Here is a 19653-nt window from a genome sequence, read left to right as displayed (position 1 = left end):
GGGCCATGACCATTCCTCCCCTTTCCTTCTGAACCACAGCTGGACAGTAACATTCCCTCGCAGTTCTTCAAGTCAATCTCCTGGCTAATGGCCATAAGCCGTCTTAACCACCCTACCAACATGCGCAGCATTTTTAAGGGATCTATGGAGTTGGACCCCCAGGTTTCAGCTACTCCTCCAAATATCCAATTATTTATTAGCATATCAATGAAGAAATCCAAACCTGGACTCAATGCAGGACAAGATGTCACTGAGTGATGCATCAGAGTCGTAAGCTGCACCAGGAATTCCCATTTTGGCTGCAATATCTTCCTTCATCTGGTTCTTCAGCTGGTTAATGCATTGTGTGTACTGGATCAGGAAAGACAACATCAATTAATTCTCAGCGGGGACACAAGAGAAACTGTAGATGCTGGAAGTCTGGAGCAACACACAAAATGTTGGAGGAAATCAGCATTCATTCATTCATTCTTTAGTCATTCGTTTTCTATTTATCTATCTATACATTTATCTATCCAGAATCTATCTGTTTATTCATTGTAACTGCTATGTCTTGCTATGTACTACTGTCATAAAACAACAAATTCCATGACACATGTCAATGATAGTAAACCTGATTCTGATTCTGATTTGGGTCAGGTAGCATCCGTGGAGGAAAATGAATAGCCACCTATCACCCACCAGCTCCCCCACCACCACCACCACCTTTTTTTAACTGACTTCTGCCCTCTTTCTTTCCAGTCCAGATGAAGGGTCTCATCCTGAAACAGCAAAGGTCCATTTCCTCCATAGGAGCTCCCTAATCCACTAAGTTCCTACTTTGTGTGTTGCAATCCACTAATTCTCCTCACTAAATGAGGATGCAATAGGGTTTATCCACGGAGCAAAATGAGTAATAATGAAACAGCAATTCATTTACCCCTCCCCAATATCTACAGCAGGGAACTAAGTTAGGTGATTAGGTGAACCTTTTGGTGAAGGTCCCATTCCATTGTGGTAAATGAGTATCTTTGAGGCTCGTCTGTGTTGGAAGAAAGGTTGAGAGATGTGCAATTAAATTTATGTTGGAGTAATAATTTACCAAATAAGCTTGGATAGAATTTGAGGGAGTGTGCAGTGGGGTGAATAGCATTGTTGAATAGCATGTTACAAAAAGTGACACGAGGCAGAAATTGGTTAATTTGTTTATTTTTGACTCGTGCTGAGGTATAGTGAAAAACTTCGCATGTCATCCATACAGATCATTTGATCACATCAGTGCATTGAGATAGTACAAGGGAAAACAATCATCAGAATCTGAATCAGGTTTATTATCACTGGCATGTGTTGTAAAATTTGTTAACTTAGCAGCAGCAGTTCAATGCATTACATAGTATAGAAAAAAAGTAAAAATAAGTAGATCAATTACTGTATATGTATATTGAATAGATTAAAATCATGCAAAAAGCAAATAATATATACTAAAAAAATAAGGCAGTGTTCACAGGTTCAATGTCCATTTAGGAATCACATGGCAGAGCTGTTCCTGAATTGCTGAGTGTGTGCCTTCAGGCTTCTGTACCTCCTACCTGATGGTAACAGTGAGAAAAGGACATGCCCTGGGTGCTGGAGGCCCTTAATAATGGATGCTGCCTTTCTGAGACACCGCTCCCTAAAGATGTCCTGGGTACTTTGTAGGCTGAATTTACAACCCTCTGTAATTGCTTTTGGTCCTGTGCAATAGCGCCCCCCCCCACCATACCAGACAGTGAAGCAGCCTGTCAGAATGCTCTCCACAGTACATCTATAGAAGTTTTTGAGTGTTTTTGTTGACGTACCAAATCTCTTCAAACTCCGAATGAAGTATAGTCACTGGCTTATCTTTATAGCTGCATCGATATGTTGGGACCAGGTTAGATCCTCAGAGATCTTGACACCCAGGAACTTGAAACTGCTCACTCTCTCTATTTCTGAGGATTGGTATGTGCTCCTTCGTCTTACCCGTCCTGAAGTCCACAATCAGCTCTTTCGTCTTACTGATGTTGAGTGCCAGGTTGTTGCTGTGACACCATTCCACAGTTGGTATATCTCACTCCTGTACGCCCTCTCATCACCACCTGAGATTCTACCAACAATGGTTGTATCGTCAGCAAATTTATAGATGGTACTTGAGCTATGCCTAGCCACACAGTCATGTGTATCTAGAGAGCAGAGTAGTGGGCTAAGCACACACCCCTGAGGTGCGCCAGTGTTGATCGCCAGCGAGGAGGAGATATTATCACCAATCTGCACAGATTGTGGTCTTCCAGTTAGGAAGTTGAGGATCCAATTGCAGAGGGAGGTATAGAGTCCCAGGTTCTGTAACTTCTCAATCAGGGTTGTGGGAATGATGGTATTAAATGCTGAGCTATAGTTGATGAACAGCATTCTGACATAGATGTTTGTGTTGTCCAGGTGGTCTAAGGCCGTGTGAAGAGCCACTCAGATTGCATCTGCCGTTGACCTATTATGGCGATAGGAAAATTGCGTTGGGCCAAATAAGAGTGCAGGATAAAGTGTTACAGTTACAGAGGAAGTGCAGTAAAGCACAAAGCCCCAATAGGGTTGACTGTGAGGTTGTGCCCATATTACTGTACTAGGGTAAAACATTGTAATTTGTTGCAGAATTATTGGAATAGGAAGCTAAATGGATGATAAAAACAGGATAGGTCCACATTGTGTCATTCCATGTTTGAGGAACAGGAAGGTACAAACTGCTCCAAATTCCATGGCTTCTTCCAAAAATTAGCTGGTCAATAAGCTCCCCAGCGTGGATTGTAGCTGAGGGGTTGTTTCAATTTCAAAGGTCACATTTCAAAGTAAATTTATTATCTAAGTACATGTATGTCACCACATATTGTACTATCTGGAGATATGTTTTCTTGCAGGCATTTGTAGTAATACAATAGAATCAATGAAAACCTACACACAACAATGGACAAACAACCAATGTGCAAAAGAAAACAGTGCAATTATAAAAACAAGTAATAAATAAATAAATAGATAAATGCTGAGACTGAGTTTTTAGAGTTTTTGCAAGCGAGCCCGTAGGTTGTGGACTCAGTTTAGTGTTAAGGTGAATGAAGTTATCCATGTTGGTTCAGGACACTGATGGTTGAAGGATAATAACTGATCCTGAACCTGGTGGTGTGGGACCTGAGGCTCCTGTACCTCCTTCCTGATGTCAGTGGTGAGAGGAGAGCATGGCCTGGATGATGGATGCTGCTTTCTTGTGGGAGTGCTCTTTGTAAATGAGCTCAGTGGTAGGGGAGGGCCTTTCCTGTGATGGATTGGATATGCTACTTCATTGGTTTTTCCATAGTGTCAGAGACAGATGCTGGAAAGGCGAGGGTGCGGGGGCTGAGGGGATAATGTGTTGAGGTTACAGTCGGTTGAGATATAGACTTACTAAATAGCCAAGCAAGCTGGAGAAGCCTGCCTTGTGCTCACCTTAGATATTAACGTACATGAGGCAGCAAACTGTAAAGTTACCTTTGATTGGTCGGGATCGCAGTAGTCCAGCAGAGTGTCACAAAAGTGGAAGCCCATCTCCTCCAGATCTTTCACATTGAAGTGAATATTCCTTTTGTTCCCTGCAATTGAGCAATCAGGGTGAAGACTAGTCAAAGGGAAAAAAACCTCAAACAGCCTATGATTCCCATCCCACCATCCAAGGAGACCATCAAGTCAAGTCACATTTTATTGTCATTTCGACCATAACTGCTGGTACAGTACACAGTAAAAATGAGACAACGTTTTCCAGGACCATGGTGCTACATGAACAGTACAAAAACTACACTGAACTAGGTAAAACAACACAAAAACTACACTAGACTACAGACCTACCCAGGACTGCTTAAAGTGCACAAAACAGTGCAGGCATTACAATAAATAATAAACAAGACAATAGGCAGTAGAGGGCAGTAGGTTGGTGTCAGTCCAGGATCTGGGTATTGAGGAGTCTGATGGCTTGGGGGAAGAAACTGTTACATACTCTGGTCGTGAGAGCCCGAATGCTTCGGTGCCTTTTTCCAGGGATGGCAGGAGGGAGAAGAGTTTGTATGAGGGGTGCATGGGGTCCTTCATAATGCTGTTTGCTTTACGGATGCAGCATGTGGTGTTAATGTCTGTAATGGCGGGAAGAGAGACCCTAATGATCTTCTCAGCTGACCTCTCTATCCGCTGCAGGGTCTTGTGATCCAAGATGGTGCAATTTCCGAACCAGGCAGTGATGCAGCTGCTTGGGATGCTCTCAATACAACCTCTGTAGAATGTGTTGAGGATGGGGGGTGGGAGATGGACTTTTCTCAGCCTTCGCAGAAAGTAGAGATGCTGCTGGGCTTTCTTTGCTATGGAGCTGGTGTTGAGGGACCAGGTGAGATTCTCCACCAGGTGAACACCAAGAAATTTGGTGCTCTTAACGATCTTTACGGAGCGCTCCATGTCCTCCTGAAGTCAACGACCATCTCTTTTGTTTCGTTCACATTCAGAGACAGGTTGTTGGCTCTGCACCAGTCCGTTAGCCACTGCACCTCCTCTCTGTATGCTGACTCATCATTCTTGCTGATGAGACCCACCATGGTCGTGTCATCGGCGAACTTGATGATATGTTTCGAGCTGTGTGTTGCAGCACAGTCGTGGGTCAGCAGAGTGAACAGCAGTGGACTGAGCACACTCTGGAGGGCCCCCGTGCTCAGTGTGATGGTGTTGGAGATGCTGCTTCCAATCTGGACTGACTGAGGTCTCCCAGTCAGGAAGTCTAGGATCCAGTTGCAGAGGGAGGTGTTCAGGCCCAGTAGGCTCAGCTTTCCAATCAGTTTCTGAGGAATGATTGTGTTGAATGCTGAACTGAAGTCTATGAACTGCATTCGAACACAAGTGTCTTTTTTGTCCAGGTGGATTAGGGCCAGGTGGAGGGTGATGGCAATGGCGTCGTCTGTTGAACAGTTGGGACGGTACACGAACTGCAGGGGGTCCAGTGAGGCGGGCAGCAGGGTCTTGATGTGCCTCATGATGAGCCTCTCAAAACACTTCATGATGATGGATGTGAGTGCAACGGGACGGTAGTCGTTGAGGCAGGACACTGAAGACTCCTTCGGCACGGAGACGATGGTGGCAACCTTGAAGCACATAAGAACGACGGCACTACTCAGGGAGATGTTGAAGATGTCAGTGAGAATCTCAGCTAGCTGGTCTGCACATCCTCTAAGCACTCTGCTAGAAATATTGTCTGGTCCAGCAGCCTTCCAAGGGTTGACCCTGCACAGGGTTCTCCTCACATCAGTCACTGTAAGACACAGCACCTGGTCATTTGGAGGAGGGATGGTCTTCATCGCAGCCACGTCATTTTCCGCCTCAAACCGAACATAGAAGTTATTCAACACATCTGGGAGGGAGGCATCACCAGCAGAGGCAGGTGGTGTTGTTTTGTAGTTGGTGATGTCCTGAATGCCCTTCCACATACACCGTGCGTCGCCGCTGTCCTGCAGGTTACCCTAGCAACACTAACCCACATTCATGAATCTCCAAGAATCCTTTGATCTCTGTCCACCGCAGGCACAGTCCTCCCCGCCATCATGGGCATTGTCAAAAGGCAGCGCTATAAGTAGGCAGCATCCATCAGCAAAGACCTTCACCATCCTGGACATGTCCTCTTCTCATGACTACCATCAGGGAGGAGGTTCGGGAGCCTGAAGACCCACACTCAGTGTTTTAGGAACAGCTTCTTCTCCACTGCCATCAGATTTCTGAAAGGTCCATGTACACCAGCTTATTCTTCATCTTTTGCACTATTTACTCATTTTTGTAACTTAGAGTAATTTTTATACCGTGCTGCTGCAAAACAACAAATGGAGCAGCATGATAGAACGTGGAACATAGAACATGATACATAGAACATGTAACATGGTAGATAGAATGTGGAACATAGAACATGGTACATAGAACATGTAACATGGTAGATAGAACATGGAACATAGAACATGGAACCGTACAGCACAGTACAGGCCCTTCAGCCCACGATGTTGTGATAACTCTTTAACCTATTCTAGGATCAATCTAACCCTTCCCTTCCCCAATGTAGTGTAACGGTTAGTGTAATGCTATTACAGTGCCAGTGATCTGATTCAGTTCTGCTGCTGCCTGGAAGCAACTGTGTGGGTTTATTCCGGGTGCTCCAGTTTCTTCCCATATTCCAAAAATGTACGGATTGGTAGGTTAATTGGCCAAATGGGTATAATTTGCCAGCGTGAGCTGACTGGGCCTGTTACTGTGCTGTAGTCCTAAATAAAATTAAATAAGATTTTATGACATAGATTCTGCAGATGCTGGAAATCCAGAGCAATGCGCACAAAATGCTGGAGGAACTTGGCAGGTCAGGCAGCAGCTCCTATCAGTTCCTTGGTTAGTTGCCATGTGAGGATGGTGGTGTGATGGTGGGACAGATCCACCAAGTGATCACCAATTCCAACAGAAATCTCGGACCCAGATACCCTACCAGGTCAACTTCCTGCATGGTCCGCCAGCTGAATCCCCCGTGGACAAACTTGGGCAGTTTTCTCCGGAGCGGCAGAGACTGAGGAGTTTATAAAGTGATGAGAGGCATAGGTAGAGAGCCAGTGTCTTTTCCCCAGGGTCAAAATGTCTAACATCAGAGGGCATTGATTTAAGGTGAAGGAGGCAAAAAGGTGTTGTGCAGGAAATTTTTGTTTTACGCAGAGAGTGGTGGGTGCTAGGGGCAGTGGAAAAGCAGCGAGTTGTAAACAAAAGGATAAAGTGCTTTCCCGACATATATGACGAATAAGTTCTTGGGCTTCCAGCCTGGTCTAGGTATTGACTTTAACCGACGTTTCAATGACAAACTCTGCCATTTTCATCAGGGCTGATGCCTGGGCATGTCTAGTCTGGTGGTATTTATACCCCTTCTGATGGGACCTCCTCTTCATTGGTAAGACCTGACATTGGGGGGGGGGGTCACTTTGTCGAGCACCTGCACTGCATCTGCAACAAGCAGAATTTCCTGACAGCCAAGCATTTTAATTCCAATCCTCATTCCTATTCCGATGTGTTGGTCCATGGCTTCCTCGTTTTCCATGATGAGGCCCCTCTCAGAAGCAACATCTCATATCAGGAGCAACACCTCATGTTCCGTCTGGGCAGCCTTCATCCTTAAGGCATGAATATTGATTTCTCTAACTTCTGGTAATTTCCCCTCTCCCCCTTCTGCCATTCCCACTCTGGCTCCCGTCTTACCTCTTCTCCCATCACCTGCCAATCTCCTCCTCCTGGTGTCCCCTCTCCTCCTTTTTTTCTCATGGTCCACTCTCTTCTCCTATTAGATTATCAGTCATTTACCAGGCTTCACCTGTCACTTTCTATCTTGTATTCCTTCCCGTCTTCCCACCTTCTCATCCTGGCTTCTTGCCCCTTCATTTCCGGTCCTGATGAAGGATCTCAGCCTGAAACTTTGACTATCCCATAGAAGCTGCCTGACCTGCTGAGTTCCTCCGACATTTAGTATGTGTACTTTCTGATTGGTCACCTTGATTAAAGCACTTGATTGGCCACCCTGATTAAAGCGTTTCTGAATGGCTAGTCTGATTGAAGTATTTGATTGGCCACTCTGCACTCACCCAAGGTGGAGCCACAGAAGGTGGCCTCAAGTGTGTAACTGTTAGCCACACCCATCCTCCATGCCATCACGCGGCCTGTCCCTTCCTTCTCCCGCTTCATGTGGAACTTACAGCTCGGGAAGGAGAACTGTGGGGAGAATAATTTTTAAAAATGGGATTAATGTCAGCTTTAATTTGTTCAAAGTCTCATGAGATTTTGTATGTCACCAAATACAACAAATTTCATATCAGCGATATTAAACCTGATTCTGATATTGATTCAGTTTCTGCAAATTTCTACACTTGCATGGTGGAGAACATTCTCAAAGTCAAAATCAAAGTATATTTATTATCAAAGTATGTACCTGTCTCCATTTACAACCTTGAGATTCATTTTCTTGTGGGCATTCACAATAGAACAAAGAAATACAATAGAATCAATGAAAAAACACAAAGACTGACAAACAATATGCAAACCAATGAACATGAGAAGACAAACTGCTCAATTACAAACATAATAATTAATAAATAATACACTGAACATAAGTTGTAGAGTACTTGAAGTGAGTCCATAGGTTGTAGAATCAATTCATTGTTGACATGACAAAGTTATCCACGTCAGCTGAGGAGTCTGATGGTTGACGGGTAATAACCTGGTGGTGTGGGACTTCAAATTCTTCTACCTCCTTCCCAATGGCAGCAGTGAGAGGAGAGCATGGCCTGGATTTTGGAGGTCTTTGATGATGGGTGTTGCTTTTTCATGACAGTACTCCTTGTAGATGTGCTCAGTGGTGGGAATGGGCTTTTCATGTGATGGACTGGGCTATATCCACTACTTTTTGTAGGCTTTTCCATTCCTGGGCATTGATGCTTCCATACCAGGTTGTGATGCAACCACTTAGGATACTCTCCACTTTGCATCTATATAAGTTTGTCAAAGTTTTAGATGACCTGCCAAATCTTCAAAATCTTCTAAGAAAGTAGAATTGCCACCAATGCTTTCTTTGTGATGCCATTTATGTACTGGTCCCAGGACAGATCCTCTGATATGATAGTGCCGAGGAATTTAAAGTTACTGACACTCCCCACCTCTGATCCTCTGATGAGGACTGGTTCATGAACTTCTGGTTGCTTCCTCCTGTAGTGGATAATCAGCTCTTTAGTTTTACTAACATTGAATGAGAGGTTGTTGTTTTGGCACCAGCCTGGTATGGAGGCATCAATGGACAGGATCGCAAGAGGCTGTACAGGATTGTGGACCCAGCTAGCTCCATCACGGGCATACGGGGGAGGCACGGTAGTGTTGTGGTTATCATAACGCAATAACGGCACGAGAGACTCGGGCTTGTTCTCCCTGTGACTGTGTGGGCTTCCCCTGTGTGCTCCGGTTTCTTCCCATCTCCCAAAGGTGTAAGGGTTAGCAGGAAAACTGGAACTCCACCATGGACCATCCCAAGCTTCTGCTGCACATTGGGCATGGGACTAGAACCCCCATCACATTAAAACCCAGAGCTACAGTAGTTCCAAAGACCTCATCCCTGGGAGAAGAAGGATATTTGAAGATGGGCTACATCTGGGGACAACTTGAAAGACTGGGCCGGGACAGAGGACTCAGGCAAGCTCCTGTCGGTGGCCTGTGCCCCAGTGGGGATGACGGGCAAAACAAATGTAATTGGGCCAGAGGGGCCTGTTTCCTTGCAGTGTCTATAAATAAAAATAATAAAAACCCTCCCCAGCATCGAGGACATCTTCAAGAGGCGGTCCATCAAGAAGACAGCATCCATCACAAAGGACCCTCCCCATCTGTGACATGCCCTCTTCTCATTACTACCATCAGGGATAATCTGATTCTGATACGGGCTATGAGCAAGTGTATTGAACCTACCTAGTAAATCTTTGGACTGTGGGAGGAAACCAGGGGGGCCCGTAGAAAACCCATGTAGTCCACAGGGTGGACGTACAGACTCCTTACAGAGGACACTGGAATTGAACTATGAACTCCACACCTCGAGCTGTAACAGTGCCATGCTAACAGCTATGCCACTGTACCACCAGCTCCTACCCCACTCTTATATTGAACAACCTCTTAGCACCATAAAATGAATTCCTGACCTCACAATCTACCTTCTTATGACCTTGCATTTTATTGTTTACCTGCGCTGCACTTTCTCTATAACTGTAACACTTTATTCTGCATTCTGTTGTTGTTTTACCGTTTACAAACTCAATGCACTGTGTAATGAAGTGATCTGTATGATGGCATCCAAAATGAGTTTTTCACTGTATCTCAATGCATATGACAATAATAAACAAATTTACTAATTTATGAATATATACCTTTAAGACCATAAGACCATAAGACAAAGGAGCAGAAGTCGGCCATTCGGCCCATCGAGTCTGCTCCGCCATTTTATCATGAGCTGATCCATTCTCCCATTTAGTCCCACTCCCCTGCCTTCTCACCATAACCTTTGATGCCCTGGCTACTCAGATACCTATCAATCTTTGTAGAATTTTGATAACCAATCTGCCATGATCAAAAGGCAGAACAGCCATGATGGGCTGAATGGCCTTATTCTGCTCCTATGTTTTATGGTCTTATGGTCTTCCATGCAACTCTCCAGCTTAATCTAATCCTTGCTACATGTGGTTAAGCAGAGATACGCACTGTTGGCGCATTGGTGTGAATGCGCACGTTAGTGTGGTCTCCTATACAGCTATAACATGACGTCCCGGCTCTTGTACTCAATGCCCCATCCAGTGAAGGCAAGCTAGCCCCACTGTCGGTGACTGTGCTGCCCTGTGGTTGGAGGCCTGCTTGTGTGTGTGTGAGTGGGTGGGAGAGAAAGTTCTCGCTTTCCTGTTGTTTGTTGTTACTGCTTGGTTCTGCTGAACATTGGGCTTGCTGGCGCTGGAACGTGTGGCGACACTTGTGGGCTGCCCCCAGCACATCCTTAGGTCATGTTGGTTGTTAACGCAAACAATGCTGTGCGCTTCAGTGTATATGTGATAAATAAATCAGAATTGGAATTGGAATCTAATTGTACCTTGTCATCACAATTCTTGCTCAACATGAGAGGGAAGACTCGCTGGTTCAGGTACGACGACACCGTGCCGTGCTCCTGGCAGCCATACACGAAGACGTTCTGTTTCCGGCTGTGTCCATGCAAGTCGCAGTAAATTAAAACCACTCGCTCTTCCACCAACCTGACAAGAGGCCAGAATCACCAATGCATCTCACCTTTGTCCCCACGAGAGTTAGTGCTCCCCAGCTCTGCACAACCCCAGCCCAGTTGTCCTTGGGCGTGACACATCGTACCAGACAGCACTAAAACTCGTGTTCTCAGTATATATTTTTTTATTTGCATAATTTGTCTTCTTTTGAACATTGGTTGTTTATTTACAGTATCTTTAGTAAAACACACAGAATGCTGGAGGAACTCAGCAGGTCAGGCAGCATCTATGGAAAGGAATAAAGAGTCAACATTTCAGGCTATTCCCCTCCATAGATGCTGCCTGGCCTGCTGAGTTTCTCGAGCATCTTGTGTGTGTTACTCTGGATTTCCAGCATCTACAGAATATTGTGTACGATCCTTATTGTGATTTATAGTATATTTTATGTATTCCACTGTACAGCTGGACAAAGCAACAAATTCCACGACATATGCCAATGATAATAAGCCTGATTCTGCACTTCAGACCTGTGCTGTTCCTGCACTGGAATGTGTTATGGAACAGGGTAAAGAGAGACTTGCTCTTCATCCAATCCCTGTACTCCCTGCTCCGGGAGTGTTGCTGCCAGTGTAGACGGAGTCTTACTCTGTATCCAACCCCAGTGCTCCCCACTCTGTGAGTGTGTGGTCTGACAGGTTAGAGGTAGGTCACTTCCTCAGGAAGCTAAAGAAATTTGCCCTGCCCATATTGACCCTCACCAATTTTTGTCATAGAAGGCATCCGACCTGGACGCATCACTGCTTGCTATGGAAGAGACTGCTGAATTTTGGTGATGATCGTTGTGTCCTCACTGACCACAAAAGTAGTAACAGAGATTGGAGGCTGGCAAATGTTATTCCTTTGCTCAAGGAAGATAATAAGGGCGTTTCTGTGAATTATAGATGTCCCGGTAACATCAGTGGTAGGCAAACTACTGGAGAAGGTTCTCAGAGACAGGATTTACAAACATTTGAAGAAGCATAATCTGATTAGGAATAGTCAACCTATCTTTGTGAGGGGCAGGTCATGCCTCGTGAGCCTAACTGAATTCTTTAAGGATGTGACAAAGCATATTGATGAAGTAGAGGGTGGATGTGGTGTAAATGGATTTTAGCAAGGCATTCGTTCAACAAGGTTCCCCGTGGTAAGCTCATTCAGAAGGAATTCCTGACATTATCTATAAGGTGTCCGTACAGCCCTCCCCGTGGAATGCATGGGTTTTCTCCAGATGCTCTGGTTTCCTCCCTCAGTCCAAAGATGTACTGGGTAGAAAGTTAATTATTGTAAATTTTCCCACAATTAAGCTAGGGTTAATTCAGGGTTTGCTTGATGGATTGGTTCGAAGGCTTGAAGGGCCTATTCTGCACTATGTCTCAATAAATAAGTGAAGTGAGGAAGCATGGGATGCAGGGACACCTGGCAGTGTGGATACGGAACTGACTTGCCCACAGAAGGCAGGTAGTGGTTGTAAATGGAACATATTCTGCCTGGAGGACTGTGTCCAGTGATGTTCCCCAAGGATCTGCTCTTTGTGATTTTTATGACCGACTTGGATGAGGAAATGCCTTGGTGAGTTAGTAAGTTTGCAGATGACATGAAAGATGGAGCTGTTGTGGATGGTGTGGAGAGTTGTTTTAAATCACAATGGGACATTGACAGGATGTAGAGCTGTGCCAAGAAGTGGCAGATGGAGTTCAACCTGGAAAAGTGTGAAGTGATTCATTTTGGAAGTTTGAATTTGAAGATAAAATACAGGGTTAATAGCAGGATTCTTGGCAGTGTGGAGGAACAGAGGGATCTTGGGGATATGTCCACAGATCATTCAATGTTGCCGCACAAGTTGACAGGTGTTTAAGAAAGTATATAGTTTGTTGGCCTTCATCGTTCAGAGAATTGAGGGATAACGTTGCAGCTCTATAAACCCCTGGTTAGACCACCCCACTTGGATTCCTGTGTTCAGTTCTGGTCACCTCATTATAGAAAGGATGTGGAATCTTTAGGGAGGGTGCAGAAGAGATTTACCAGGATTAGAAAGCATGTCTTATGAGGATAGGTTGAGTGAGCTAGGGCTATTTTCTTTGGAGCAACCAAGAATGAGAGGTCACTTGATTGAGGTGTACAAGGTGATAAAATGAATAGCCAATGCTTTTTTTTAATTCCAGGATGGAAATGGCTAATATGAGGAGCGTAATTTTAAGATGATTGTAGGAAAGTTGGAGGTAGATATTTTACTCAGAGAGTGGTGAGTACATAGAATACCCTGCCAGGGGTGGTGGTAGAGGCAGATACTTTAGGGGCATTTAAGAAACTCTTGGATAGGCATGTTGATGAGGGAAAAATAGAGGATATGTGGGTGGGAAGGTTCAGTAGGTTAAAATGTTGGCAGAACATTAATAGCCAAAGGGCCTGTACTGTGCTTTAATGTTCTGTGTTCTAACTCTACTTGTCATGTGTACATCAAAACATATAGTGAAATGCACTGTTTGCACCAACAAACAACAGCCCAAACTTGTGCTGAGGGCAGCAGCAAGTGTCGCCAACATAGCATTCCGACAATTTACTAACCCTAATCTGTAAATCTTTCAGACCAGCGAGGAAACTGGAGCACCCCAAGGAAAACTACTCGGTCATGGGGTGAGAAAATACTCCTTACAGTCAACAGTGGGAGTTTAACCCTGATCGCTAGTAGTGTAAAACGTTACGCTAACCTCTAGGCTACCACGCCACTCAATAGCCTCTCTTTTCGGCAGATGCCCTCTAATCCAGGTGGCATCCTGATGAAACTCTTCTACGCCCTCATCAAAGCCTTCAGATCCTCCAGTAATGGTAAACAGAAGAGATTCTGCAGATGCTGGAAGTCTTGAGCATCACACACACAAAATACTGGAGGTACTCAGCAGGTCAGGCAGCATCTATGCAGAGGAGTTACGGGTCGCTGTTTCAGGCCGAGACCCTTCATCAAGACTGGAATGGAAAGGGGCAGAAGCCAGAATAAGAAAATTGTGAGAGGGGAGGGAGTACAAGCTGGGAGGATGGAGGTGAGACCAGGAGAGAGTAAAGGAGACCAAGCAGCATCTCTAGGAAGAGGTACAGTTGACGTTTTGGGCCGAGACCCTTCGTCAGGACTAACTGAAAGAAGAGAAAGTAAGAGATTTGAAAGTGGGAAAGTGGGGGGGGGGAGGTGGAGATCCGAAATGATAGGAGAAGACAGGAGGGGGAGAGATGGAGCCAAGAGCTGGACAGGTGATTGGCAAAAGGGATATGAGAGGATCATGGGACAGGAGGCCTAGGGAGGAAGAAAAGGGGGAGGGGGGAACCCCAGAGGATGGGCAAGGGGTATAGTGAGAGGGACAGAGGGAGAAAAAGGAGAGAGAGAAAAAGAATGTGTGTGTATAAATAAATAACGGATGGGGTACGAGGGGGAGGTGGGGCAAGAGTGGAAGTTAGAGAAGTCAATGTTCATGCCATCACGTTGGAGGCTACCCAGACGGACTATAAGGTGTTGTTCCTCCAACCTGAGTGTGGCTTCATCTTGACAGTAGAGGAGGCCGTGGATAGACATATCAGAATGGGAATGGGACATGGAATTGAAATGTGTGGCCACTGGGAGATCCTGCTTTCTCTGGCAGACAGAGCATGGGTGTTCAGCGAAATGATCTCTCAGTCTGCATCGGGTCTCGCCAATATATAGAAGGCCACATTGGGAGCACCGGACGCAGTATATCACCCCAGCCGACTCACAAGTGAAGTGTCTGGGGCCCTGAATGGTAGTGAGGGAGGAAGTGTAAGGGCATGTGTAGCACTTGTTCCGCTTACAAGGATAAGTGCCAGGAAGGAGATTGGTGGGGAGGGATAGGCCTCCTGTCCCATGATCCTCTCATATCTCTTTTGCCAATCACCTGTCCAGCTCAGCTCCATCCCCCCCCACCTGTCCTCTCCTATCATTTCGAATCTCCACCTCACCCTCTCACTTTCAAATCTCTTGCTAGCTCTTCTTTCTGTTAGTCCTGACGAAGGGTCTCAGCCCGAAATGTCAGCTGTACCTCTTCTTAGAGATGCTGCCTGGCCTGCTGCGTTCACCAGCAACTTTGATGTGTGTCGCTTGAAATTCCAGCATCTGCAGAATTCCTGTTGTTTGCGAGAGTAAAGGAGTGTAGGTGGGGGAGGGGATGAAGTAAGAAGCTGGTAGGTGATAGGTGGAAAAGGTAAAGGGCTGAGGAAGGAGGAATCTGATAGGAGAGGACAGTAGACCATGGAAGAAGAAGGGGCATCAGAAGGAAGGAAATGAAGGGGAAGAAATGGGGCAACCAAGAGTGAATGCAATGCCCCTGATGCGGCCTCACCGGAGTTTTATAAAGCTGCAACATAACTTCCCGACACTTGAGCTAGGTGAAGGTAATTCCGCTGTGGCCTCTCACCGTTTGACGAGCTTCCGGGTATACCACGCTGGGGGGTAGCGTTCCTGCAACAGGCTGCGGTATTGCCTGTTCAGATCCCGGCCGGAGAGCGAGCAGCGGTAGTTCCCTACGATCACCCCGTCCGGATTCAGCATTGGCACGATCTTGAAGAGGAAGGTGTCCCGGAGCAGGTGGGCATCAGCGGAGTCGCCCAGGAGGTGGTCCAGGAAGCCCTTCATCACCCACGAGCTGTTGCTCTCGCCCGGGTGGACGCGGGCGGTCAGCACCACCGCCTTCTTCCTCGCCGCCGCCTCGGGGCTCTCGGAGGGGTTGGTCACCGTCAGCAGGTAGATCATGTTGCCGGCCAGCGAGCGACAGAGGACTCGGGTCTTGCAATAGCTGGACTTGACTGGATCGGTGGCCACGTCGAGCAGGTAGTCCTGGAGGTCAGAGTAACTGTAGGGGTAGCAGTGGGCGAAGTAGCAGGTGTCCAAGTCATGGGGAAACTGGAAGGTCCAGGTGAGGGAGTAGAACTGGTGCCCCTCACCCCTGCACGTGCTCTTATAGTACCTGGATTTTTACAAAAATATGTTTATTGCTAATCACCTTCTACAATGCTGCAAAAACACATAGGCATTAACAGTGACTAACTCAATTAGTAACACATACTAAGTTAAATTAAAATGTTCCCATCTCTACCAAGGAAAGCATTTATCCCTAGTGGTGTCTGACAGTCCCGGAACACAGGGTAGTGTAGCAGCTTGGGCCATTCCAGAGTCAGGGGTTCGATTCCGTCCTCCCCGTGGAATGTGTGTGTTCCCCTCCCCAGGAGTTCTGGTTTCCTCCCACAGTCCAAAGTCGTACCGGGTAGATTAACTGGTCACTGTAAATTGCCCCGTGATTATGTTAGGGTTAATCGGGTTTGTTGGGGGTTGCTGGGACAGCATGGCTCGAAGGGCCAGAAGGGCCTACTCTGCTCTGTTTAGCTAAATAAATAAATGAACACCACCATGGTATCTGCAGACCCCTCCATGATTACCCAGGCATAGACACATCCCCAGGACACCACCAGGCATTCCACCCAGGCCAAACCCTCTGGGGCCTGCTTCCAGAACCCACGAATATCCATCTTTGGCAGCTCCAAGAGCAAGTTTACCAGGATGTCTTCGTCCCTCCTTACTGAATGACGTAAATAACTAAAGCGCAGCTGGAAGGCAAGGAGCAGCCCTTGCAGATATGCAAAATGGAGGCTGCAGGCCTACGGACATGGGGTACACTGTCTCTTGCACCCAGCAGAAGCCAGTGGTGGCCGGGGGATCTGTGTAGAGACTGACGAGTTTGTTACAGGGCACTACTCTATGCAGAGGCTCTCTTGTCGTACCTGATGTGGGTGCCAACCCTGCGCCAGCCGAGGCGGCCCTCACTGGCATCCCTGCTGGAGTACATGAGGGGCTTCATGCCCCTGTTGTACAGGCTGGTCGGCTTCGTCAGGTTGACGATAGTGAAGCGGTAGGGCACTGCCTTGTGTGTGTTCTGCACCTGGAAGTAGAACCATTGTGTATGCCTGGTTGTGTAGAGGTCTGTGCACAGCATCAGGTTGTAGTCACGCTCACCCCTGCAGAGGTCAAAAGGTCATACGGTCACACTGGATTGTAGAATCTTACAAGATCATAGTTGGTCACGCAGGCATACACCATCATTCGGTCATACACTCACACACCATCATAACGACATTCACTCACACACCATCATAATGACATACACTCACACACCATCATAATGACATACACTCACACACCATCATAATGACATTCACTCACACACCATCATAGTTATACACTCACACACCATCATAACGACATTCACTCACACACCATCATAATGACATACACTCACACACCATCATAACGTCATACACTCACACACCATCATAGTTATTTAATCATACACCATTATACAGTCAAACATCAAACTGTTGTGTACTGTATTTTAATATTTCAGTAGTATTTGAGTAATGTTATAAATATATTGTTTGATTAAGTGTAACGAGACATTCGAGTTAAAAAAAAAGTGCAGAGAGAAACAGTCGGATAAAATAAGTACGTGTTCTTCAGAAGGGAAGACATGTCGAGCTTTAAAAAAAGGCAGCAAACAGAAAGATTTATGGGCTCATAAACAGTGAGTACCAAGTAATATAATCATAAAAAAAGACCGAAATGGCTGACAGCATCAGAAAGATTGGCGCGTTTGATTACACTACGGATAACATATATATATATACATACACTGAGTTTGTAGGATAACAGAATTGGATGAAATGTACATAATTCACAACCACCCACATAGGGTTAGGGTCTCACTTTAAGAGTCTGTTCTGATGTGATGATGTGGTTACGTAAGGATTTTTTAGCACACTGTTGTGTTGAGGTTTTTGAGTGCAATAATATGTGTTACAGGTTTCATTAAACATACTTTGTTTTATTTGCAAAAGCCTACATTGGCAACCCCGATGCTCCAGGATGATTCCAGAGTTAATGAACGTGTCGACCAACGCAGTCACTTTGAAACTGCTGGAGTTTTGGGAGCAAAATGCCGTCGCTTGGTTTGTACAAGCTGAGGCCCAGTTCATTCCGTGAGAAATCACGGCCACTGACATCAATTTCTACTACATAGCAGCGTCGCTCAGCAATTCCACATCTGTGAGAGTGGTGAGTCTACTAGAACACCCGCCTGAACATGATAAATACTAATCACAATAAACTCTCCTTTTACAGACTTGTGGACTATTGGAATCTGAGCACACCCTGTCTGACCTCGACGATGCTAAACCATCGGAGCTAGCGAACCACGTGCTGTCTCTCCTGGGAAATTATTTTTAAAGAACTCTTTGTGTAGCAAATGCCTGATCAAGTCTGCTTAGCCCTTGCTAATGCACCTGTGAAGGACTGTAGGGAGCTTGCTAAAGTGGCTGATAGTCTACACACAGCCAGGCAGTGGTTCACCATTCCTCCTCCTCTCTCAACCTCAACAGAGAAAGGCCCCCATCATAAGGATGTCCATGGCTGCAAAACAGACGATGCCTGGCGTGTGTTTATACCATGCACACTTTGGTAGGAATGCTAGGAAATGGTGACCACCTTGCAGCTTCGACAATGCCAGCACATCGGGACGTCAGAGGTCTGTGAACACCAGGGGCTCCAGCTGCCAGGGTCGTCTACTGTTCATTACGGACACCCTTTCAGGGCGACGCTTCCTGTGTGACACAGTTGCTCATGTGTGCTGCCAGCATTGCCTATTGATGAAACAGCAAAGAGTGACGAAACCTCACGGGAGGCCGCCAATGGCAGCAAGATCCAGACCTACAGGACACGACGGGTAACACTCTGCCTTAGTGGACGATGTGACACATGGGACTTTGTCCTGGCTAAAGTGGCTAGACTTCTACTCGGTGCAGATTTCCTGTGTGCCCAGGGACTGGTAGTTAATCTTAAGAACTGCCAGCTTGTGGATGTCAAAGACTTTGGGTCCTTTGATGATTGCCGCCCATGTGGTGATTGTCGGTGCCTTAACGAGGCCACCACCCCTGATCATCACCCACTCCCACATATCCAAGACTTCGGTGTTTAGCCAGAAAGTTAATTTTTTCTGAAGTCAGTCTAGTAAGGGGCTACCATCAGGGGCCTGTGTGCTTAGGGAATGTCCCCAAATGGCTGTGATAACCCAGTTTGGCCTTAAGTTTCTGCGCATGCTGTTTGGGCTGAAAAACGCAGCCCAGACTTTTCAACAGCCAATGGACTCTGTATTAAAAGACTTAGATTTTCTTTTGTGAACCTGGATGACATACTTGTTGCTAGTGTGTCCAAATCTAAACACGTATCTCATCTCTGCTCACTTTTTGAGCGCCATCACATCTCCGCAAAAGGTGCAAAACCCCTCCCATCATAAGTAGTCACTTTTATGGATTTCCCAATGCCCTGCTCTCCAAAAATTTACAAGAGTTTATAGGCATGGTAAATTCCTATCACTGCTTCATTCCGCGAGCTGCTTAACAGGCTTTCCCTGTAGAGTGCATTTAAAGGCAATAGCCCTAATCACGTGCATGACTGGTCAGAGGACAATGCCAGGGCATTTGACGATCTTGAACAAGCTCCTTCTAACATGACCCTACTGTATACCCATAGCCATTACTACTGATGTCTCAGACTATGGTGTGGGTGCTGTGTATGAACAGTTTGTCAGGTGTGTTGCAGCCCCTCACCTCCGTCAGCTGGCAGCTCCATCCCCCCAAAAGGAAGTACAGCACATTTGACCATGAGCATCTCAGTCTCTATTTTCGTTTGCCATTTTCATTTTCTTCTAGAAGATCGCCATTTCACAGCATCAGTTAACCACAAACCTCTCATGCACACAATGGC

At 46.1% G+C, this 19653-nt stretch overlaps 1 protein-coding gene across 1 annotated transcript in view; it reads right to left on the bottom strand.

Annotated features, from left to right (window-relative positions):
* LOC134352161 (cytosolic carboxypeptidase 3-like) overlaps positions 1 to 19653 on the bottom strand; it is a 97989-nt gene that overhangs the window by 29860 nt on the left and 48476 nt on the right. The window contains exons 6-11 of the mRNA XM_063059461.1: positions 16620 to 16853; positions 15260 to 15808; positions 10676 to 10835; positions 7650 to 7776; positions 3511 to 3611; positions 224 to 351 (exon numbers count right to left, since the gene is read on the bottom strand). Coding sequence (XP_062915531.1) covers positions 224 to 351; positions 3511 to 3611; positions 7650 to 7776; positions 10676 to 10835; positions 15260 to 15808; positions 16620 to 16853 — 1299 coding nt within the window. The remainder of the gene's footprint in view (positions 1 to 223; positions 352 to 3510; positions 3612 to 7649; positions 7777 to 10675; positions 10836 to 15259; positions 15809 to 16619; positions 16854 to 19653) is intronic.

This window comes from Mobula hypostoma, chromosome 1 (assembly GCF_963921235.1).
Source record: "Mobula hypostoma chromosome 1, sMobHyp1.1, whole genome shotgun sequence".
NCBI classification, from domain to species: Eukaryota; Metazoa; Chordata; class Chondrichthyes; order Myliobatiformes; family Myliobatidae; genus Mobula; species Mobula hypostoma.
The sequence above is the reverse complement of the archived record's forward strand: the minus strand, read 5'-3'. Positions and strand labels throughout refer to the sequence as shown.